The 24,794-nt window shown below is 33.7% G+C and overlaps 4 protein-coding genes across 8 annotated transcripts in view; 1 reads left to right on the top strand and 3 right to left on the bottom strand.

Moving 5' to 3' along the window:
- Window positions 1-8,694, bottom strand: part of LOC106669650 (restin homolog) — a 45,965-nt gene extending 37,271 nt beyond the window's left edge. For 4 of the 5 annotated variants that reach the window (XM_014399261.2, XM_024224661.1, XM_014399264.2 and 1 more), the window contains exons 1-2: window positions 8,507-8,694; window positions 5,959-6,105 (exon numbers count right to left, since the gene is read on the bottom strand). In XM_014399261.2, coding sequence (XP_014254747.1) covers window positions 5,959-6,073 — 115 coding nt within the window. In that variant the 5' untranslated portion in view covers window positions 6,074-6,105; window positions 8,507-8,694. The remainder of the gene's footprint in view (window positions 1-5,958; window positions 6,106-8,506) is intronic. The other variant, XM_014399262.2, reaches the window with a different exon arrangement.
- Window positions 3,581-13,110, top strand: LOC106669652 (protein pelota). Its single transcript, XM_014399268.2, has 10 exons — window positions 3,581-3,686; window positions 8,990-9,219; window positions 9,289-9,381; window positions 9,462-9,612; window positions 11,429-11,542; window positions 11,664-11,804; window positions 11,863-12,085; window positions 12,138-12,330; window positions 12,567-12,673; window positions 12,739-13,110. The coding sequence occupies exons 2-10, from the start codon at window positions 9,179-9,181 to the stop codon at window positions 12,834-12,836; spliced, it is 1,161 nt and encodes a 386-aa protein (XP_014254754.1). The 5' UTR covers window positions 3,581-3,686; window positions 8,990-9,178; the 3' UTR covers window positions 12,837-13,110.
- Window positions 13,111-13,288: 178 nt separating this feature from the next.
- LOC106669649 (pescadillo homolog) lies at window positions 13,289-18,451 on the bottom strand. The gene is made up of 10 exons (XM_014399260.2): window positions 18,318-18,451; window positions 18,027-18,260; window positions 17,859-17,968; window positions 17,537-17,798; window positions 17,323-17,461; window positions 17,129-17,259; window positions 14,589-14,857; window positions 14,331-14,527; window positions 14,125-14,240; window positions 13,289-13,572 (listed from the first exon to the last, which is right to left on the bottom strand). The coding sequence occupies exons 1-10, from the start codon at window positions 18,339-18,341 to the stop codon at window positions 13,339-13,341; spliced, it is 1,716 nt and encodes a 571-aa protein (XP_014254746.1). The 5' UTR covers window positions 18,342-18,451; the 3' UTR covers window positions 13,289-13,338.
- A 3,015-nt stretch (window positions 18,452-21,466) lies between these two features.
- Window positions 21,467-24,772, bottom strand: LOC106669693 (N-alpha-acetyltransferase 25, NatB auxiliary subunit). The gene has a single exon (XM_014399333.2). The coding sequence runs from the start codon at window positions 24,506-24,508 to the stop codon at window positions 21,548-21,550; it is 2,961 nt and encodes a 986-aa protein (XP_014254819.1). The 5' UTR covers window positions 24,509-24,772; the 3' UTR covers window positions 21,467-21,547.
- Window positions 24,773-24,794: the final 22 nt, after the last annotated feature.

Here is a 24,794-nt window from a genome sequence, read left to right as displayed (position 1 = left end):
ATAAAAGGCCTTTGTACTGGCCATTTCCCTTTCAATCGTATTTTTTATAAGAAAAAAATTGATTATGCAAATCCTATTTTCTGCGTTATAGCAAAAAGTACTAGATAAAGAAATTACGAAAAAATAGTACAAAATTATTAATTTTTCGTTTTGGGTTATTAATTGTCCTCTGGGGATGTTGAAAAGCCAAAACGTGTCTGACCTAAATAACCAGCAAGAACAGACGAACCAGGAAGCTCGGAGACGACCGAAGAACATAAATAAGAATTCAAAATACTGGAAAAACTGATAATTTATAAAGAATATTAATTTAGATGATTGTGTTTACAAAATATAATGATGATTAACCGGAAAAATTTGTTCACGTTAATATATGTATGTATAATCATTTAAATTTTAAGAATTAAAATCCTTTATACAATGTCAACAATTATGTAGAATAACTTCATTTCTATTTATCATTTCTGAGTAAACAGAATGTCAATTAGCTTTTAATCTTGCTCAAAATACAGAAAATAAGTATGCAGGTATAAAAGGACACGCTGACAAAAACACAAACAGGCTAATCACCGAAGAAACGGTTTTAACAGGCAAATCCAGCGATACTTGACGGACCAGAAATATCTGGGACTATCAAGCTATACTTACACCAATAACCAATACCATTGACTGTTTTTACAGAAGTGCAAATATTCTCCGGACAATTATGATTACCTCCACATACCTCTTTCTCTAATAGCATATTGGAAAAATGAAACGTCCAGTAATGGATAAAGAGAGTTCAGCAGTCATTCTTGCAATAAAATTGAAAACACCTGTTAACAGATTGTTCATAGATATATTTTTTTATTGTTTATAGTCTCTTTACTTCTTAATACTAAAATAAAAAGCGCAATAAAGCATAATTCCTTTCACTTTTTTAATATTTTAATTTGAAGAATTAATTAAATTTTCGCCTCCTCAATGCATGTTACATAAGCGTTATATTTATATTTTTTTACCAACGTATTAATTAAAAACGTCCAAGCCTGTCATATAGAGAAATAACCCTATATTCCAATTAACGAACTGGATGTTCGATCGATGACGACATCAATTAATTCGTGTTATATTACAAACGGTAGGAACTTATTTGCTTTCCACATGACTGGCCGAGATTGCAGATACAAAACGAGAATGAATCGTTTCGATATTGACTGATTAATTAGTCCCGATAAACTTATAAAGGTCCCATACATATTTATAAGAAGAGGCAGACCTATGTAACAAGGATGGGTCATGAAATGACTACAGTCTAACATAAGTAGAAACCACCGAGACTTGTTTAAAGTAAATTTTAAATTAGGTTCACATTCGTTTCTGACCTTGTAATGATCAATTACCCTGGGAAGAGCAATCTTTTTTCCCCATGCCAATCACGACAGTTTAAAAACGTGATAAGGCCGACTGATGCACAAGATCCTTCAACCCCTGCCACTTACCACTCCCAACTCTTAGTCTTCAAAAGAACTTGGATAAAAATTAAACCTTGACATCTGACGCAATATTATCAATTCTTTATAAATTACTAACAAGTTTAGGGTTACGTTTTGTTCGGATTTTTACTGGATATAACGACCCTTTGCAATATAATTGCTCCCAATTTAGCTGGTCCAATTTATGATTACAGCTGAAATGATCGTTTTGTACTTAGAAGGCGTCTCATAATAATGGAATTCACCCTCGAAATTCATCCTTCTTTGGTTGAAGCTCGAATAGGTTTATTTAACCAACTCCACAGCTCACAAAACCCACTGACTAGAGTATTTTGCGATTTAAAGGGTAATCGAAACAGAATTTTGCATGGCCGCCAATTCTTATGTGCCAGAGACTGCCCATTTTATTTATTTTTTATTATTTTTTTATTATTCTAAAGACCTTTTAGATGGCCTCTTGTTTTAACGAATGAAAATAAAATTTGAATTATTTTCAACAGTTACAAACAAACCAAAACATGTCCTCCAAATTATTTACAAACCAATAGAATAATTGACAAAACAATTATCAATGAGTTAATAAACAATAATTTAAAGAATTTTTTTTAAATGAAACTCGGTTAAGGAAAACTCTCGTTAATATTTTCTGACCAATGCATAAACGTGCATCGTATCAAAACGTGTGATACAGCGGCTTATCGCAAGGAATGTGTCATATATTTGTTATCCTCCAGTTTATATCGGGTTGTCCGGAAAATAATGCAGGATTTTAAGTTTTCATTAAAAAAAATCTATATAAAATATTCTGTTTACGTTTACAGGATTACTCNTGGGAAATTATTTTGATTAAAGAACATTGCTTTAAAGTAACTAGTTTCTTTTTTTTTGTTTAATACCAAAATCCTGCATTATTTTCCGGACAACCCAATAAATAAGCGAATTTCAAACATTAACATTTTTTACTTTTTCACTTATATTTTCTCGTTGATTTACAAAATGGGTCGTTCGCGACCTAAATGCGATATTTTTTATGTAAAATTATATTCGTTCATTCTGTCACGCGCTTTCTCTCTTTCGATCTCTCGCACTATTTCTATCCCTAGTTCTATCAATAAACAGGGTGTAGCAGCGTTAAATGTCAATACTGCTATGGTGTTGTAAGTTGAGAAATTACGATTTTATGTAAAATTTAATTTAGACTAAAATCACAAAAATGTTAATACCTCAGGAAAGAGTCAAGATAGAAACCTCGTTCTGGTGATACTGCACTAAGTTTTATTTAGTGAATCCATCATGGTAGTATTGACATTTAACACTGTAACACCACTCTTTAAATCTCTCTCTTCTGATTAAATTATGAACTATAATCTGAGTCATTCACAGATCAGAACGACTTAATTTCCGTTTTCACAATGTATTAAACGTTTTGACAATAAATGTGAGAAAAGGCCAATTAACATGGACTGCGCGTAGTACAGACACAATGGGAAGTAGGAGGTTGAATATTGATTTCTCGTGAAAAATGGTCGATTGTTTTCGTATTTTAGTTTTTTTTTTTATTTCCTTTAAAAAAATCTATACTTACAGGGTAAAATCTGATTGTATACTGTTTCATTTATTGACAATTTTAAGCAGAGAGTATTGCCTTATTGCTGTCATTTATTGTTTGTTCAAGTTGTTCAAGAGTAGGTATGCTTTTAGAGCAATAAAAACCTCATTTTTTAATATAAAAATAATAATTAAAAACTGTATTTAGTTTGCAATTAATGTGAAGGAGGGAATTCAATTTTTCGGTTTCGTTTCATCGGGTATTTTCCAACTGCTAAGCCCATATTCAAAAAGGTTCTTTGTCAACGGATTATACCAAAATAAATCGTCGAAACTAATATGAATCTCAGTACATTTTCAGATTCAACGCAAAAAGGGAAAAATCCAAAATATAAATAAACTGAAATATAAACATATTGTGGAATTTAAGTTCTGAGATAATGGACCTAAGCCGGTTTAATGTTTATTTACATCACTACCCCTATTACAAACAGGACTGGCACAATGGTCTCGCACTGAAAGGCCGTGTGTTAGGAGAAATACATATTTCTATTTTTCTTTCAAACAAAAAAACAAAAATTGTCGTTCGAACTCGTTATTTTCGCAACAACAAAACTATCTGGAAAAAGGAGAAAGAGCGTCTTCTTTTGTGCCGAAGAAAGAGTAGGTAGCCCTTACCAGTATGTCTAGATAAAAGGTGTTTTCAAATAAGTGTACGATGTCCTACGCAAGCCACCTACGCAATCCACTTGTCGCTGGATTAATATCTAAGTAAATAAGAAAATCATTTCTATAAAATAACCGTTAGTTTTAAAATAAAAAATTAGTCGTTTTTTTACATTTTGTAAAATTTCGAGCGCCATTTCGTTATAATGGTAAAATGCTAGTTTCTTATCCAAATTTTGTGGTCTGGTTTTTTAAAAAGCATAGAATGAAACAACCAGAATAACTAATTTGTATACGAGTAATACAAAAACTCAGAATTTTACTATATATGCCTTCAAAAATTAAAACATTTCTTCATTATTTTTAGGATATTCTTGAAGGTGGGTAAAATAATCAATAAGCAAAGATAGAGGATGCCAAAACGTCGAAATATACTAATAAAGTTAATTATTTTGCCTACCTTCAAGAATGGTCTGAAAGTAATGAAGAAATAAAACTTTCCATTAATTTAAAAACTTTTTCTTTGTGGTAATTCCTGCTACACGAGAGGGCTTACATTAACGTCCAACAGCCACTCGTTCATTTGTTAAAAACAAAATTCTTTGATTTTTATACTATAACACCAACAATGTGCAAAAATTGATGAGAAATGGGCCACGATTCCACACCGTCATTATACACGAATAAATAAAATCAAGAAGACACCAATAGCCAAATCATTATTCCACCTCTTACTTGCCATTGTGAACGTACTACGCGTACTCCCTGTTCAGTTGTCACGTGTTCATTGTTGAGAAAAAGATTATGAAGTAATGCCATAAAATAAATTGTAATAGATGCTCTGATCTGAATTACTTATAAAGTAATCACCTGTTTTTAAATGGAGTATATATAATTGTATACCCTCTCATTCACTTACATTATTTTTCTTTCTTTTTCATTCATTCCTTTTCTCCTAATCTTTTTCTAGGTTTCTCTCTTTTCTCTTTCACTCTCCCCTCTCTCTCCTCCTTCTCCCTCTATATATCTAGCTCTATCTCTATCACTACTCATTGAGAAAAGCTATTTGTCTAGACGGTGTTTCTTTGCATTTACGTAGAATATTGGAGATCGTGGATGTTTTTTAGTTTGTCATTTACAGAAATGTTTTTGAATGCTTTTACTAGCAAATAATAGTAATTTTTTATTTATTACGTTAATTATTTCAGTAAATACACGATCGGGAAAACAAAATTTCATTATGTCCATACAGAGTTTCTGTGAAAACATGTTCTCTTTATTTCTGATGTTTCTAATGTTGCTTTTCTGTTAAGAAACAGCTTCCAAGCATAATTGTCCTTTTTCCTATCCCAACATGTGAGTGTACTTCTTTCTCAACAGAGTTGTTCTTTGTTCTGATACGAATACTGAATTAAAATACGTAATAGTTTATTGAAAGAATAGGCCAATGTGAAGAATTCTAACATGATAATTAAATTAAACAAATTATTGTTCAACGCTATTCCTTTAAGTTTTTGCTTTAAGTTTTGGTCTGGCATATAACAAAAACTCGAGAGTCAGCAAAGTCAAGTCGTTCTGTCTTTATTTTTCCCATAAGTTCTGTTTCAGCAGAACAGAAGACAACTCGGGGGACTGTCTTAAGCTACATGCTAAGGTCGTATGTTTGGAAGGAAATTTTTGACCTTTTCTTTTTTTTCATTTAAATGTCTTTGTTACCTTAACAAACAGGACGAGGTCAGTTGTTATAAAATAGGTAGTATTGCAGGCAGATTGAAAGTACTCATCTAGAAATTATGATTATCAATGAAGTTTAATGAATAGAAATGATGTCATACTGCATGACAATGCGTGATGCGGCCCTGTAGGAGTCTCTACTTCATTACATTATGGATTACCAATTAATTAATCCAGTCAATGCCAAATTAATTAAAGGAAAAAAATATTTTTCAGAGACTGAGATAATAAAACTGCTTGAACGTTTGGGCAAAAAAGGACAATATATCATGTTTTTTTTTTTTTCATATTAAATAAACATGATCTAAAACTGACTGAATTACTGAAATACATATTTCAACTTTCAAGATTGTGCTCTTAATAGAGATAATAGTCTGCTATTTTCTTTTTATGTCAAAACGTTCCTGTGGCACTGTCGTGCAATCATTTTACAGCAAAAATAAAGCGACAAACCATTCCAGTGTTAATTCCAAGCAAGCGGTAAAATGCTCAAAAAAGGAAAATTATTGGAAAAAAAACTATTTATTCCACTGACCAGCTTTCGGCGAAGGGGGGATTGCAGGTTTCGGTTGATTTGTAGCGCATAATCTTCCAATTTTGCTCGGGGGTTTAAGCCTCGAAGCACCAGTGGGTGGAAGCGGATCACTCATTTTAAAACTTCAAACGAATAAATTACGGACACCTAAAATAAAACAGAATATATCGTTACATTAATCTTACAACAACAAATAAATATAATAAATATACATGCAATATAATTAACAAGGTTTATGATTAGAGGGATAAGTGTACACCTAACAATTTAACATCAGTTGTACATGAGCCATATAGATTCAAGGGCCTTTTGAAACTAAAATATTTAAAATTAGACATTTATGTTATCCATACTACCATCAGGGTATTTTATGTGTTTTTCTTTACATTCATGAACAAATCAACAACTTAATTGGGAGACTTATTCCTTTCAAATGTAAAACACAACTTGTATACAATGGCCAAGAAACTTAATCATATTTGTGGCATTGGACTACACAAGTGTCAAGAATAATTTTAACATCATCCAATGTTTAATTTAATTAATTAAATTCTTGAAAAATCTCTCCTATTTTCCCATCATAATCTATTGCCCACCATCTTTTAGTTAAGATGGCAATAACCAGTATAGAGGCCTATAATTATTCTAAATTCTGCCTGCTGAGAAAGAGTTCCTTTGCCTTCCTTTTTGAGAGATTTATAAATCTCTTCACTTGCCTCATACTTGGTGCTTGAGTTTTTCTTTCTTATGCTATTTTTCCAATTAAGCACACACACTCTGGTTCTGGTCCCATGGGTGAGAAGCCTGCCTCTTTTTAGCCTAATTGGTCAGCTTGTTCACTTCCTTCTATACATTCACGTCAGGGAACCCACATTTAAGGTAACCTTGTTATGTTTTCCCAGTCATTAGGCTCTCTTAGACATGTTAGGAGTTGAAAGCATATGCATTTAGTGCACAGCTGCCTAGCTGTCTGAGAGTATAAATTTGTGCACATTTCGATAAAATAATTAACTACATAATTTGGGTATTTTTAATTATAAATAAATACATCAAATAAATGGTATTTGATTAAAAGCCAATAAATGGCTTGGAAGGTTGTACTCGTTACTTGTAATATAAACTTTCAGGTAACTGAAATCAAATAAACTGAACCGTTTATAAAAAGAAATCACTACAATTTTAAAAAAATCACTAGTTGTAACCATAGAAAAAATTAAAACAGTAAGAGTATTTAAAATAACATATAATCATCAAAATTGATAATAATCACAGAATTCATCCGTTTATGAGATTATCTTTTCACTTATGAAAAGAAAGGGAATTCACAAAATAATTTTATCATAATTGTAAATCAATTTAGAAATTTTCTTCATTACATAAATAAATGAGAATGTTTGGAATAAAACCCAGAAATAAATTAATGACATTGTAAGGTTTGGCCTGTGGTACTGCATGTGAGTCAACAATGAATGTTAGCTCGGCCTAACTTTGAAACACATCTCAGGCAAATCAGCCGTATATATTGTATATTAGAAGCATTTTATCATGTACATAAATTATATGTATACATTAAGTATCAATTTATGGGATTTTCTTCTTGACTAAGAAGGAAAAAAGAATCAACAAAAGAAGGGCACCATTGCAACTTAATTTTGTCTCTTTTGTTTTTAATTGTAATTAAATAAATGGTAAATGAGAATGTTTGGATAAAAGTTTTGAAATGGTTTGGAATGTTGTCATGTATGGTGCGCACAAACTTTCAGCCTGACTTTGAAACTAAGAAATAGTTTGGCATGTTGTCCACGCATGGCAAACATAAACTTTCGGCCTAACTTTGAAACCAAGTAACGGTTTGGCTTGTTATACTCCACGCATGGCAAGCACAAACTTTCGGCCTAACTTTGAAACCAAGATATGGTTTGGCATGTCGTACTTCATGCATGGCAAGCACAAACTTTAGGCCTGACTTTGGAACTAAGAAACAGTTTGGCTTGTTGTACGCCATGCATGGCAAACACAAACTTTCGGCCTGACTTTGAAACCGAGAGATGGTTTGGCCTAGAAATTAATCTAAACAATCAAAAAATCAATCGATTTATTAGATGTTATTGTGATTTAAGAAGAAAAACATTTTACATAGAAAATAAATACGATTTGTTAATTTTCTGGATAAAATGTTTGTTTTTTCTTAAATTACAGTAAAATATCTTTCTTCGATAAAATTTCTATGGAATATATTATTCTATACTCTCTTACCATCCTCATTTTTACAATGGTCACAAGCAGCGATGGTTAGGGATGTATATGTGTCCTCTATATACTTAATGAACTAATTGAATTCTAGTTTACAACAATTTTGTAACTCAATTTGGAGGTTTTTATCCCTTTAATTGTCAGCCAATAAACAAGTATTCAATTCGTTCATTAAGAATATAGAGGACATTTCAAACTACATGGAAGTACAACTGACAACATAGGTGCTTGGTCGTTTAATCATCTCTTCAGAAAACTTACTAATTTTACAGAAAACTTACAAAAAGAGGCTTACCTAAATTAACTAATTCCGAGTGACCAGCTTTAAGGAAGACAAAGCGAGTGCGTACGGACACTGGACAAAAATGCAGATAGGGGAAAATCCGCGGGAAAACATCACACACAGTTAAAACACAACAAATAGCAAACGAAAATGCGAAAATCTGGAACCAAGAAGTGCAACTGATCAGCTGTTATAATTTCTCCTTGACCGTTTGACGTTTCGCGTTTGTTTAAGCGCGAAAGATTTAGAAATTAATAAATATATATTTTCGAGGAGTTTTATTATAAATTGTCTGATTGCATTAACCGCTTCTGAAACATAGGTTTTAAAATAATCTCTTTTCAGTATTTGAAATTAAAAAGTGTGTATATAAAAGAACGGTAGGCATGCTTAGGTACAATTTTAATCAAGATTAACAGTTTAGATGGTTTGAAGTGTTTCAGGCCGTAAAATGAGTAGTATATGATTGATAACTGTGTTAGTTTTATTGTCTAGTGATGTGGAAATGCAACTGGTGTCAGATTCAGATGGCGTAAAATATCCTTTCTTCTCCAACGTTGGTTAGTAAGGTTAAATTAACCTTCTTTGCTACTCCCAGTTTCTGAAGCTCAAGATGGTTTTCAATCTGTCCGAGGAGGAAGCCGTTATTGTTTTTGAAACCAGTCGCGATTTTAAAACATTGAGATGAAACTGGTACACAAAAACGTTGAAAAGGATGGAGGAGGGTAAGTCCGATATGTTTTTTGCTATTTAAAGCTCGAGACAATTTGTGAAAATCGTGTCCACTTCTGCAGATCCGTCGTTCTCATCCCCGAAGAGTCTGAGGATATGTGGCACGCCTACAACCTGATCAGCGAGGGTGACACGGTGAGAGCTTCTACTATAAGGTTGGTCAAATATCCGAATATTGCCTTGTTTCTGCAGAGTCTGGCATCCCAAGGTGACCCTCTCGATCTCTGGTTTGCAGAAAGGTTCAGAATGAGTCCTCTACAGGATCGTCGACCAGCTCGAGGATACGAACGATCCTTACCATCCGAGTGGAAACCATCGATTTTGATACACAGGCTTGCGTCCTCAGACTCAAGGGTAGGAATATCGAAGAGAATCAATATGTCAAGGTAAGCTGAGATAAACAGTACTATAAAATCAATTCAGCTTGATGGTTTGGTTAAAAGCTTGGTCAAGCATAAATTATCGCACATGAACCCAGTCTTCCCACTCATTCCTCTTTCATACTTTTATTTGCATCTCTCCACAAAAACTGCTATGCATTTTACCTTATTTTGAAATTAATGTATAAGCAAGCATTGACGTTTTATGCTCTTATCGCTAAGCAGTAAGAGAACAATTCAGCGTATGCGCTTAACTACTTTTTGTGTGAGTGAAGGTAAGGCCCAAACTTACAATAAACCAGAGAGATATATTCATTAATATTTATTGTTACAAAGACCCGTCTTATGGTAATAAACAAACAAAAATAAAAGTCAAGCAATCAAGTTGTCAGCCACAACTCTTACTCTGGTGATGAACTTATTCACAAGAAGACTTATCCCAAAAGATACTCACCAACACTACGTTCCACATCATCCAGCATTTTCCAGGATCTTCTTCCCACAGCTTCCTTGCTGGCTGAGTCCCAGTGTGGCTGTTTGACTGCTCTGACTGATTCCTCGACTTAACTGGAATGAGTCTTCAATTTGACTGACTATGCTTTCCAAATCATCCCCTTTTTGTTTTCCCAATCAGAGTAGGAGAGGAAATAAGCCAGTCATTGTCAGAAGTTTCTGTTATTCATCCTCCTGCTTCATGTTGATCAACTTCCGGCGAAGAGTTTTCATCACCCACCCAGCTGGCGTGGCCCAAATTAATAGAAAACCACGGCCGAATGAATAGTGACCGCAACAACCTTCACACACTAATAACGTTCCTATGACTTCAGGTTGTGGGAAATGTCTCTTGCTCTACTGGATGGGCGACTCCTTCAGATCTACAGCCCTATTTTCAACATATGTTTGACATGTTTTACAATTATTTTTATCTTATTTTATCAATTATTTCTAAATTATGCTAAGGCAGGGAACAGCTTACAATTGTATGTTTGTTTTGTTGTGGTAATGTATATATAGTGCACTATAGGCTTGGGATCGAATAGGAAATTTATTAAATTATAATAATATAATAAATTTAAAAAAATATAATAAATAAAAGTGTCCAAAAATGTTTTTAAAAAATGAAACAAAATTTACTACTTTTAAACATTCGGTTTAAACAAAAGAGAATAAGATAGGGGACAGCTTACAATTACATGTCAGTTTTGTTGTTATAATATATATATCGCATTATAGGCTTGGGACCGAATAGGAAATTAATAGAAGTGTACAAAAAAAATTTAAAAAATGAAATAAAAAATTACTACTTCTGTACTTTATGTTTAAACAAAAAAAAAGTTACAAATAAATTTTAAAAAAAGGAAGCAGGCAGGTCTCCTATAAAGAAATACAAAATGGTATGTGCAAATAATTAAATAATTCCTCAATGTAGTAAAATATTTTATAATAATATTATTATTGTTCTTTTGCATAATTTGGAATGTATGTACTTATTTTTCATTTTTAAGAAATCTGAAACAAACTCTGATCTAGTTAGGTCATTTGCAGTCATCTGCCTGTCGTCAGTAGTTTTTTGTCAAAAGCATTTTCATACGTATCTTTTTCTGTCTTATTTTGACACACACACACTTCTGATGATGTTAGGTGCATTCATCACTCTGCAGGCCCCAAAAAGAAATTCTGTTATGACAAATAGGCTGCATTGTAAATCACAATTAAAATATATTATGAACTTGATATGTATGAAATAGCAAGTGCTTTCAAAATAACCTTTTGATAAATCTTTTTTTTTTTTAATTTCAAACATTTTTTTATTTCATTGAAGATGGGGGCATACCACACATTGGATCTAGAAGTTAACCGCAAATTTACGTTGACAAAAGCCGAATGGGATTCTGTTTCACTGGAACGTGTTGATATGGCGAGTGATCCATCTCAAGTAGGTTATACAGTCTAATGTGTGCACTTTATTATATTATGTTAGCAATTCCTTCTTTCACATTATTTATTTTTGTTTTTTGAAGTTTTATTATAAATATTATTATAATATATTTTTTTAGAATGCTGATGTTGGGGCTGTTATTATGCAAGAAGGTTTAGCCTATGTTTGTTTAATAACATCCAGCATGACTATAGTGAGGAGTAAAATTGACCAAGTTATACCCCGGAAGCGAAAAGGAAATGTTAAACAGCATGAGAAGGTAAGTTGAGCTACTAATAAAAAGTCTTGTAAACAATGTAATATTTACATTGTTTTAGGGTTTGAGTAAATTTTTTGAAAGCGTCATGCAGGCGATTTTAAGGCATATCAATTTCGACATAGTCAAGTGTATTTTATTGGCCAGTCCTGGGTTCGTGCGTGATCAATTCTACGATTTCATGTTTCAAGAAGCATTGAAAACTGACAACAAGCTTTTGATCGAGAACAAGCCGAAATTCTTGCTTGTACATTCTTCCTCAGGGTTCAAACATTCTCTGAAAGGTACTGCAATAATTCTAACTGTTTTTCACTTCTAAATCATCACGATTTGCAGAAATATTAATGGATCCGGCGGTAATCGCTAAAATGGCTGACACAAAGGCATTAAGCGAGGTCAAAGCTCTGGAGGCGTTTTACACCATGCTTCAAAATGAACCTGCTAAAGCTTTCTATGGGTCAAAACATGTTGAAAAGGCCTGTGAAGCTCAAGCAATAGAGACACTACTCATTTCAGATAACTTATTCAGGTGAATATTTTTCTATTACTAGTACATAATGAGGTAGCTCTTGTTAAAAAAATAATATAAAGTAATTCCTATCATACAAGAGGGTTGTACGACAACCCTTTGACTACATCTCCATTTGACTATGGTAGCAATGTAGTTGGTTTTTTAATTAATATAAATAAATTGATTTATTACATAATTATATAAATCTACTCTTGTGCTACTGGAAAAATTATTTTATAAATTAATCATTACAGATGTTCCGATATTCAACAACGAAAGCGATACGTTTCACTCGTAGACAATGTAAGGGAATTTGGCGGCGATGTCAAGATATTCTCTTCTATGCACGTTTCCGGAGAACGTAAATTTCAATATTATTAAGATTTTTTAATATATATGTAATTTTTAATTATGAATATATTTCAGAATTAACGCAGTTGACCGGAGTTGCAGCGTTGCTCAGGTTTCCCATGCCAGACCTCGACGAAGAAGAGGAAGAAAGCGATTCAGATACGAACGACTAACTTTTTACTTTTCAAACTGCGAGAAATTTTTGAGTTGCAGTTTTAAATAGCTACCGAGAACAAAAACATTGTTGGTCGTAGGAAAACAGGATGAACCATCTGGAGTAATACTCAGTTTAACATGGATTGCTGTTATTTATCGTTTATTATAAACCTAACTTTTTATTGATTTTAGTTGAAAATAATCTCCTAATGAGATTGTAGCACAATTCATAAAATTGTTAGTTAATTTATCTATTTTTTCTGTAAATAATATTATTTATATTCAATTCCATACTTGAGTTTTGTTGTGTCTTCAGGTGTTATAGGATAAAGAAAGCTAAGAAAATGGATAATTTAAAAAAACGTATTTTTAATATATTAAATAAAACATTGCAAATTTTAAAAAAAGAAAAAATATTTTTAAATTGTATGTCCTAGTTCATGAAGTATTCAACAAAATAAACAAGAAATAAAATGGAAATATTTATTTATTTAATATATTGTGTGTAAAATATTATTATTAACTTTCTTGTTTGGCTTCTAAACGTTTTTGATTTACTTGCAACCTCTTCTTTTGCAAAATTTTGACATCCCTCATTCGTTCAGCGCGGCCTTTCATCATGCTTTTGTAAAGGGCTTTGTGCTTCCTTTCCACCATCTTCTCCCTCAACTTGTATTCCTCTCTTTTCCTCTTTTTAAGGGCTTCTTCGTCTTCTTTGAACAATTTACCAGGCGCTACTTTCATTTTCTTGGTCTAAAAGTTAAAAGTTAATTATAAAAATGACTGTAAAATAATTAAATATTAATACTATTTTATAAGCACATATCAGATATGTAAGATGCAAAATGAAAAAATTTAGATTAGCTTCTGTTTTAACACAAATTTTTAATGCTACAAAGTAAATTAAGACCCCCCCCCTTTAAGACAAAATGGAACAAGTATAATAAAATACTCCTTTTAATTATCAACTTAACTTTTTTACGTTTTTACTTAACGTTTCTGATTGCCAGGCCATAGCCAATCCTCGAGCTGAACTTGGAACCAAGTTGGAATGGCCATCTGACAGTTTGAGTTTGCATTTGTGGAAGGCCCAAACTCAACAGCACTCGCCAATTTGCTGATGGCTTAGACGAGTGATGTAACAAACCTTTTGTACATGTGCAAATTTGTATGAACAAGTAATAATTTCTCTACATAGTGTTTTAACCATCGAACAATAACAAAAGCTCAAATACATTGGACATGGAATTTTGTTGATTGTGTGCATAAGCAGTTCTGAACTGACTGAAAAAGATAAAACTTTACCATCAATTCTCTCTTCTTTCGTAATTGTTCTTCACAATTTTTATTTTTTACTTCTTCCTCTTCAGATTCCTCGCTTCCTTCATTTTCATCTTCTTCATCCTCCTCATCTTTGTTTTCTAAAAAAAAATATATAAATACACATATACAATTTTAATCAAATAGAACTACTCAAAAGGAAAAATTGTTTTAATAAAACTCATAAGAACCTGCGTCAGTTGCTTTTTCTTCTCTCGTTTCTTCGTCTTGAGCCAAAACTTCAAAAGGATTATACGTTTGCGGTCTGCTCGTATCGACAAAAGGTGAAAAGTGAGGTGGCAGAACACAGCCTATGAAATATTTTTCAACGGGCAGCAGCTCCCTTGCGTTGACGGAGTCAAAAACCCATTGCGGTTGAACATAATACCTAATAATTACAACAAACAATCACGAAAATGAAAATATTAAATCCTATCCAAATAAGCCACCTTGAAATGTATTGCTTGTCTATTTGAGGCCTGTCTACTATTTGATGAGTAATCGTTTCGTCGTTTTCGTCAAAAGTTGATCCAACAAATTGAGTTCGATCCCAAGAGACTTCGGCACCAAAACATCTAAGAACGAATACAAGCGGCTCTCTTGGTACTTCACGATTTAAAAATACTTTCATTCCTTTAAATAAAACCTTCAACTTGCGTATTTGTTCAGCTTCTTTATACGCTTGCTCAGCTTGACTCATATTATTGCTGTCTTGAACCTGAAAGATGATAACTTTAAAATTAGGTCTTGTTTGTCACTCATTCAAAAAAATTTATTTCAATGTTTTCAAACAAAATATGTTAAATGTATACAGTGGTTGCTGCTTAATCCATTGCAATTGGGCCAGAATAAAATTCAACGAATTAACCAAAAATTAAGCAAAATAGAGGAGGAATTTTTGAACCAACTTTTTTTTTTAATCTCAGCTTTGTACACATCTTGTTACCCCTGTCACTAACTACAGCTTGATTATCAAGTTTGTTTACAACTTTTTACACCTTACCTGTGACTTAAATTAAAAATAATTAAAATAAAAGGTAAAATTAAAAATAATGCTAAAAATTAGTTTAAAAATAGTATACACTTTGTTCTCTGAAAAATCACAGCTCTGTACCCTCAATTTATAAAGAATTGCCAAGTTTGGACCTTACCTACGTGTAAATCTAAATGTTTTATTAAATCGTGTCTGGCGAAGAGACCTTTTGCAAATGAAGTTCTCCAATCCCCACAAGAATTAATTGATGTAATATTGACTGGATTGAAAAGAAAATCAAATATGTTACAACCCACTCAATTTTAAAAATACACATAGAACGGCTTAACATTCAACTACCAGTTGGATATCAGGGATGAGGGTCAGAACTTCTTTAAAATACATACTTTCTATCATTATTAATTAAAAAGCTGTGCAATATTCTAGGATTTGAACCCAGAATTGCTAGAGTGGCAAATCGAGTCAGATGCTAACCACTCGGTCCCAGAGGTCTCCTACAATTTTAATAAATATAGTAAACAGAATACAAGAAATTAGAATTAATTATTAACTACAACTATAAGTTAAAATGACGTTAAAAAAGTTTAAAAAAAAAATTACACAAAAAATAATTTTAAAAAACCCAACAAATGCATAATTTTATTTATTTACCATTACAACTAACAACCTGTTTGTTCAGTTTTGAAATGGTAAACTGCATTAATTTGTAAAACTTCCCACTTTAACTGGCATTAAAAATAATAAACTTAACCCACCACTTCTTTGAACTTCAGTCTAAAATTCAAGAGACTAGAATATGATACACTCCCAGTATCTGAGTAGAGAAAGGGGTGACCAAGATAGCACGCACTTAGTACATCACTGGGGAAGCAATAGCACAATATTATACTCAACATCCAGAATGGGTTAACGAATGTTATTTTGTCAGGGCCAAGGTATATGTTAGATACATACGTAAATCAAAATTAGTTATTCATTAAAAAAAGTTTGTGATGTACATGTTTTTAATGACACATATATTAATTTGGTTTCATGGTAAAGGGGATGAGTTCATCGTATTGTGTCAACAGTTTTCTTTCTTACCGGCCATCACCAAATAATCATTAAAAAATGATCTCTGATCCACAGATGGAAAGTAATACATATTACAAATGTGATCACAAAACTTTTTTCACACCAATGCAAGTGCTGCATCTAGAAGGCACATACCATGGACCAGCCAATCCTGGCACTCAGTGTGAGGGATTAAGGAGCACCAAGTCAAAGTATGAGGTGCGTTCTAGGGATCAGAATGACAGGGCTTGAGCAGTAGGGTTAGGATGGATCGAGAGGTTGGCGTGAAACTTTTGGAATCAGGAATGAATCAGTTTGTTGATGAAAGTAATGTTGAGTTCGTGGGGATAGTGAGGTTAGTGTAGAGTAAGCCTTGATGATTTCGATGGGATGGATTAGAACTTAAAAAGCAACTAGCCCTATAGAATTTTTTTAGCGTTTTGCAAGAATTTCTTCCATATTCTTGTTTTTTTTGTTTTTTTTTACAAGGGTTCGCAACAGCAGAGGTCATATAAACCCTCAGGGTGCCGGAACTTTTGAAAAAAAAAAAAAAAAAAAAAAAAACCCATTTGAAAGTATGTTGGGCTCGAATGCAGGGCCGCTGGATTCGAACCCGGGACCTTTACCTTACAGTGATGAGCGCCGTGTCAACGCCTAAACCGTTGCGGCCACTGACGCCCCCAGAAATTTGTGTTCTGATAAAAATATTTGCACTAAGCATTCAACTACAAACAAAGTAATCTATTATCTTAATTATTTATCTAAAATTTCCTCTTATTTGATAATTGTATTCAACATAAGATAATGCTCTTAAGATATGGCTAGAGAAAGATTGATCAACATTTATTCTGCCAGTTATGACTTGGTCAGTAGTTTTAAAGGGTGAATACTTGTGAGACACAAATCGTAAGTTACAAAATTAGTACTATTTTAAATTCGTACCAGTTCAAATGCATCTAAGTTGGCGTCTTCTTCCTCAACTGTGTCTTTTGCAGTGCAAATCGGGATATTTAAAGCTGCAATTCTCTCAGACTCTAATACAGCTTTGTCTACTAGTTCCTCGCCTTCCATATCTTTATAATCACAGCAAAATCGTGAACAATTTATTTTATTTAAACTAAGTTACTTGGATTTACCTTTAATCTGATGAATTTTTGGTGGATAATACAAATTAAGCAGATGGTACAACCGGAAATTGACAAAACCAAGAAGAACGACATAAAACTGAACAAAAGTCGACATTATCCTAAAGTCCACTTCTTCTTTTGTTTGCGGCTGAAATTTTTTTTATATTTTTTTAAATACTGAAAAATCGCAATCTTTTATTACATTAATAAGAATTGAACTTACTTCAAAACTAAAAGGATGAGGCATAATCCACGTGATAAGTTGACCACGGATCTCGGCCTGGAAGTAATATCCCTTGATGGATATGAAAACTTTCCTCAGCGCCTTTGATACAATTATAGCTTGCATGAATTCGAGCATGAGACGTCGACAAAGTGCGCTCTGATCCCTCGGAACATGTTTTAAAGAAGGAAAAGTGCTAAACAAGTAGCATAGAGTCAGACAGTCGTCTAAATCTCTAAGTGCATCAATGAATGTCGGATACCTAAAATTAAAACAAAATTCAATAAGAGGTATAATTTTATTTTTTTTTGGTACTGTTTACCTTTCTTTAACAATATGATCTAGATTGATGTGTAAAGGTTTATACATTAGTTTTTTAGCTAGACCATGCTCCTTCATCGCCTTAGCTCGTCCGATTTTCCTCCCATGCACCTGAAACCAAAATGACTTTGATGATCGAATCAAAAGCAAACTAGCTTAAAAGTTCAACCTTCAGCTCCCTGAACTTCCAAATGATCGGCTCGTGCATGAGAAATTGTATGTCCTTCTTATTGTAGAGTGTCTTGATTTCCATTGATCCTTTCTGGGCTTTTTTCCTGTTCCTGGGCTCCCTCGGGTATATGCCTTTTAATATGCAAAGTCGCCGGAACTCTTTAAGAGAGAGCTGGAGTTTTTTAAGGGCTTTCGCCCTTGTCCAATACTGCGCTCCTTCACCTGACTGATACTAAAAGAGAAAATACGAAAAAACTTATTTGAATTTTTTTAAAAATAATCTACATACCTTCTTCTTTCTTGGGCCTGCCATGTTTTAATTAAAAAAACAAATATTTTCCAATAAAAACCAACTTGACAACCACACCACGTGCAGCATACAAGTTTATAACACGACACGACCGTAGGTTGACGGCGGTACCTTCCAACTTCCAACTCGATTTATCGATTATGGACGATACCCAACCATCCCAACTAATCTTAATCGAAATTAATCTCTTATTCAAATATTTTCTTTGCACTTTCCAAAATTTTTATTGGACAAGATTTAATGTAAGTAGTAAATTAAATCTGCAACAATTTCATATGCTAACATTTTATCAGTAAGTAACAATATTTTTGTTAAAAAGCATTCAAATATGAATAATTCAATTATTTTTGTTTCAAAATTAATGAATATTTTTGATTATAAAAGGGACTTTTGTTGATATTAAAATAATATTATGTAAAAAAAAGAATTTTCTATTTAAAATGTTAGATGTATCGACCTTTTTTTTTCATGTGGATGGAAAAACAAATTCAGTTATTATCTTATACCTTAAGGAGAGATTTTTCTCAGTAATCCAGGGTATGTAGACTTCTGAGATGAAAGAAGTGCTTGCAGATATGCCACAAGGGTCAATACTTGCTCCGCTGTTGTACATAATTTTTACTTCTGATATGCCCACAAACGAAAAGCGCCACATATGCAGATGACACCGCCGTATTAACAAGTCATCCCTCTTCTACACAAGCTTCACTTATGTAACAAAACCACATATCAACAATTGAAAAATGGAGCAATCTTTGGAAAATAAAGTTTAAACTCTCAAAGTCACAATATATCTTTAGACTCCATTGTGAGACTTGTCCTAGCATATACTTATACAATGGACCTTTTCCTCAATCTGGCCAACTTAACTATTTAGGACTTACATTTGATAGAAGACTGACTTGGAATCCACACACGATTAAAAAAACAGACACTCAACAAATAATTTAAAGCTTTGTTATCTACTCAACCAATAACCAAAATTACCATTAAAATCAAAACTTTTCATATACACATACTTAGCCAAACCTATTTGGATGTACAGGTGCCAAGCTTATGGATCGGCCAAATATTCCAATATTACAAACTTTTCAATCCAAAATTTTAACACTAATTGTTTCTGTCCGTTTTTAGGTAAACAATAACACACTTCACAGAGAGCTTCCGATGTCAACAGTTTTTTCATAGTTCATATTACAGACATTTTCATAGTAAATTAAAAAATCACACTAATACACAGATACAATTACACAATTCCCCACACTTCCACGTAAACTTCTGAAAAGAATATGGATGATACCTCTTAAATTATTAATATAATTTTATTAATCCAGAGCGGCTGCCAACGGGTCGCTTTCTCTATAACGCCCGCAATGTGACAAACATAAATTGAAATCCAATCTGCTGGTTATATATAATACATGTAGATTGTACATAAAAATAAATGAAGACAAAAATCTTATGGTACCTGACTTGTTATCGACCTCTTTTAAGGTCATCATCAGGGTGAAACAATCTTAAATAAATCTACAAATTAACATAATTATGTTTTTAATAGATGGTTTCAAATTTCTTGAAGATGGACTCAGCGCCAATATTCCTTGCCAATGAGCTCTTGCGTATCAAGAGTACTGACAGGTGGCCCTTGGAGGACCTGACTTGTAGTAAAAGGGCCACCCTCACTCCATTAAGGATAGGCCATGCAAGGATGACACTCTTACACTTACTTTTGGGCCAAAGTATAAATATAGGTCCGGCCTGCAAAGAGGTTGCTCGATGTGTCCGCCTAATTGAAGGGAGCAACTCCTTGGCTCCATATGGTGTGTAAGAATGCCACCTGATACGAGAATTGTTCTTGAGCATGACATGAGTATCTGGGTCATTTTTTCTGATTCTTGGAGGAACCAGGGTCTTATTGTATATAGTACTGATAGTTTTACGGATCGTGTGTTGAGAGTGAATGTATTTATTGGTATGAATTTGCTAGGCAACATAAAACTTCAGTACTGAATAATACAAGCATCCATATTTCCTCCAACAATTGGAACAGGGGATCCAGTTACTCATTGCCTTACTCATGATCATCTCTCATATCAGGGGCTGTGGAGTGACGCCCTTCAATTACGTGGGGTACATCGAGTGACCTTTATATGTGCAGACTTTGGCCCAAAAATAGGTGTCCATGTATCAACTTTGAATTCTTAATCAGATCTCCATTTATATGATTTACGAAGTAGTAAAAATAGTCATGAAATTTTGTTTTAAACTTCAGTTTTGTGAGATGAAAAAGTTAGTGTCACAAGCGGGAATTGAACCCTCAACCTTCAGCTCCATCCATTTAAGCTATTATAACTTTGTACCAGGAACCACCAAAGCCATGATAGCTCAAATGGTTACAGAAAGGGTGTATTGAGTCAAAGGCCGTGGGTTCGAATCCCGTTCATGTCACTAACTTTTTCATCACACCCAACACTTTAGATAAAAAGTATAATTAATTAAAATAATTTAATATTCTATAGTTTTGTTAAAATAGTTGTGCTTGGTTTATATATCAAATTTTTTTCTGGATATGATCAGTTTAAAAAGAAAAAAACATAATGCATCAATAAAACAAACCATTCAATAAAGATGTATTTCTAATAAATAAATCAGTATAGATCAAGGTAATAGATCAGTACAAAATAAATACAAATTCTGCTTTACAAACCATTAACAAACAAATTTAAAGTTAAGACTGTAATTTACTAATGGAGAACTAATTGAATTGAAAAATGCAATCATCCAAATGAAAATGGTGTACACACTGAAAATGTGGAGTACAGAAAGGGAAACTGCCATGTCGCATCCAGCAGTCTATGACGTTGTTTAAAAACAAAATGTACAATTTACTAAAAATAAAAATTAAATCAATTACACTACATCGACCTGCTTCTATTGGTAGTCGTTTTCTCCATTAAATTAAAACCAATGGGCACATCACCTGAAAAGAAAATACATAAAACACAAAAACAAATAAAACAGTTTTTAAATGACACTTTTCAGAATTTAAAAAAAAAAAATTAACAAATAGTAGAAAACATCAAATTTTACCACAGTACTCAGAGTAACAGGAAATATATTTCAATTCATTCAAAGTTATTGAAAATTTGTAATATTTTGTTTAAAATAAGTCTATACAAATAGAAAAGATAACATTTAAGGAACAACTGTTATATTTTTAACGAACTTAAATATTTCAGCTTCGACCTTAATACATTTGACATATTATTTACAGAAGTGGTATGACTATTAATAACTTTTTCATTTATAGTTTTAGACATGTTCTCTAAATCGGACCATTCTTTATGATTGATCTCATAACTTTCATCTTTTTTCTCTTTAATTAAATCATAAAGCTGAAAAACACCATATTTAGATATTTCGCTCTTTAACATCTTTTCTTCAGACTTTAAAACACAATCCATACTTTTTATCGTGTCTGATGCATAAACGATGAATTTATTCAACATGTTTGTGCGCCACTCTAGTTCGCTCGGCAAGTCGACCTTTTGCATTCCATCTTTCTTCTTTTTACTTTTTTTTGTTAATATGTTCTTCATTTTTGACAGTATCACATCACAAACCCCCACTATGATGCATGATACAGAAGCAATTTCAACAAAGAGCGAACAGATTTCAATCATTTCCAATCGTTTTTCCACTTCTAGGCTCCTGATAGAAAACGACAAGGCAAACTGTTCCGATAGCACCATAATAACGCCTAATCTGTATTTACACGCTTCTTCTCCTACATCTTTTCCAGGTACCGTTCCAGGGATGAGGCTCAAAAGGAACCACATCGCGTTTAAGACAATATCAAAATAATTCTGACTATGAATTAAAGGCAGTCTGGATTTCGGAGGTGAAGCTATTGAAGGTTTTTTAAGGCAAAGCTTAGGTGGATTGTTTTTCAGTTTTTCCAAATCTTGTTCCATTTGTTTTATTAGATTTATTAGAATGTTTTTTAAAGAGATGAACGAACTGGTACTGCCGTTGTCATCCGATCCTTCAAAATCTTTCATACTCTCGACGTTTGCAGAACCAAGGTGGATGCTGGTGATTATCATCCTTAGAAGGCGACTTCTCAAACTCAAATAAGTCAGGTCCAAATTGTGGCTCACGTCGATTTCTTCCTGAGTAAGAGAACGGTCTTTAGGCTCCAGATCCCACAGTACATTCAAATCGCGGTTGTCCTCAAGATACATCCAAGGTATTTTATCGACTTCAGGGTCAACAGCAAAATCTCTAATTATTAGCAGAGTACTAACATAAGTTTCAGAAAGGAAGATCAACAACAACATCCGTTCAACTTGCGCCATATAGAAATGAATAGAATTATTCAACTTTTCTTTGATTGAAATTATTTCTGGTATTTTTGTGTATGCATCATATTTATAAGCGTGAGCTATGTGGTCGGCACTTTCTTTTCTATTTGTATTGAAAAATTTTAGCGTAGACAGGAGAATAGCAGTTGCGTTCGTGTAAGAAGCGTGATATATTAAAGGAAAAACATGTAAATATCCGAGTGTATCTAACTGCATTTGTTTAATGTCTAGAAATACATATGCAAGTTGTGCACTTTCTGAGCAGCCTAGCAGATGAGAAAATTTAAGGAGAAGTAATTTAAATTGACTGTTGGAGGGACTCTTAAGTAGAGCGTAATGACAAAGTGTGACCCCTTCGATCAGGTAATCACTGACTGATGTGTCCAACCACAGATCGTACAGTGTAAATAAGGCCAAAAGTGCATAACGGTCGCTGGATCTCGTTTCTGTAGACGGTATATTGGTATTAAACTGAAGCGCATCTATAAAACATTGGACCAACTGGGAAACATACAGTCTTCTATCGCACATTTTGCAGGCCATCACTCTTGCAAATTCTTCGTGACAGATGTGAAATTCCATCCTTGATTTGGTGGAGTCGACAGATTTAGTCGGTTCCCAAATCAAACGAAGGAACTCGTTGCAATTATCGTTTGAGAGGAGATGCAAATACGGTTTGAGGTCGTGAACACACACTTCTTTGGTCCCATACTCTTTAAAATATTCCACCAGGTAATTTAAAACATTTGTGAATTTGGAAAACCTGGAACATAGCTCAAGTCTGGCGATGTAAGGGGCTCTTTTCTTCCAGCCTGTACTTTCTTTCGCTAATGTTTCAATAAACTGCTGGGCTTTCAAAAATTCACTGTCATCTTGGCTTTCTTTACTCAATTCGTACACAGAATCTATGTAATAGAGAAAATAATTCCATCCGTCTAAACCTTCCTCTAGGTATTGCTTGACAAGGATGTTTATGGCGGTCCATTTTCTTTGCTTGGCTAAAAACGACAGCTTCAGATTCAAAATCGTCGATTCGTCCAAGAGTGAACTCAATTCCTGGGATTCCAAAACGGCGAGGGCTTGTTCGTGTTTGTCAAGCAAGTCCAGCACGGCCATATACACCAACAACTCGTGTTCAGAATTCAATTTTTCTTTATCAAGGTACTTTTCCAACATCCTCTCTGCGACTTTCACATTGACCAGTTTTTTTTGGTCCTCGATCTTCTTGTCTGAGAGGTAGTTGTAAACATAAGGGCGATCTTTGGCACATAAATGAGGACTGTAAACAGGCTCAGAGAAAACGGATATCAAATCGGACACCCTGTCCACGGCTTGCAGCAGGATGCTGATAATGGCCCAGAAAAAATACTGGCTCTTTGGAATAACTTTGTATAGGGCGAGAGCGGAGAGTTGTTGTTTCTTGTAATCGCCTATTCTCACATAAGAGAGGAACAGGTTGTTGAGGATGTCCTCGTTGGAAGGATCCTTCTTCGAAGCGTTCTCGTACAGCTGGCATATGAGGTCAGGCTTGTTGATATCCCAATAGCAGACCGTCATGAGCTGAAGCGTCGACTCCTCCACCGGCGACTCGTTCTTGATCACTTCAAGCAGTTCGGTGCACTCAGTCTTTTTACCCATCCGCAACAAAGCGAGACATTTGAGCACCTTGGCGCATTGAAGGTTCGGCTGCTTCTTCAACACCTTCTCAGCTTCCTGCAGTGCTTTTTTGTTGTTTCCGTTGTCCAAAGAGTCGTAGATGGGCCGCAGCCTCCTCTCCGTCACGGGACAACAGACCCCGGATATCATCACCGCACCAAAAGTCGAAAAACGAAACACTAACGGGAGTTATTCGAATTCCTTCCCCTATCGGCTATCTTCCCTCTAAATATCCATTTTTCATATTAAACATAAGTCACCTTCCAGCCAACGACGGGATAACTACAACGTCCTGTCCGAAACCGTGAATCCTAGGATTTTTCATTCAAATCGCCTTTTCGACAAGACGCGGAGATTTTGAAAATCAGGCACGAAATCCCGTTCACAATTTAATTTCAATGATTTAAAAACGAATTCTCACAAACGAGAAATACTC

Source organism: Cimex lectularius, unplaced genomic scaffold (assembly GCF_000648675.2).
Source record: "Cimex lectularius strain Harlan isolate CLEC.00 unplaced genomic scaffold, Clec_2.1 scaffold8, whole genome shotgun sequence".
In the NCBI taxonomy this organism is placed as follows: domain Eukaryota; kingdom Metazoa; phylum Arthropoda; class Insecta; order Hemiptera; family Cimicidae; genus Cimex; species Cimex lectularius.
This window is presented reverse-complemented; position numbering and strand designations above follow the sequence as displayed.

Coding starts and splice junctions, on each gene's coding strand:
- LOC106669652 (XM_014399268.2), top strand. CDS start 9,179: ATGAAACTGGTACACAAAAACGTTGAAAAGGATGGAGGAGG. Junction 9,382..9,461: donor GTGAGAGCTTCTACTATAAG/GTTGGTCAAATA, acceptor TCTGGTTTGCAG/AAAGGTTCAGAATGAGTCCT. Junction 12,331..12,566: donor ATTTCAGATAACTTATTCAG/GTGAATATTTTT, acceptor TAATCATTACAG/ATGTTCCGATATTCAACAAC.
- LOC106669649 (XM_014399260.2), bottom strand. CDS start 18,341: ATGGCAGGCCCAAGAAAGAAGAAG. Junction 18,261..18,317: donor CAGGCCCAAGAAAGAAGAAG/GTATGTAGATTA, acceptor TTTCTCTTTTAG/TATCAGTCAGGTGAAGGAGC. Junction 13,573..14,124: donor GAAAGAAGAGAGAATTGATG/GTAAAGTTTTAT, acceptor TTTAACTTTTAG/ACCAAGAAAATGAAAGTAGC.
- LOC106669693 (XM_014399333.2), bottom strand. CDS start 24,508: ATGATATCCGGGGTCTGTTGTCCCGTGACGGAGAGGAGGCTGCGGCCC.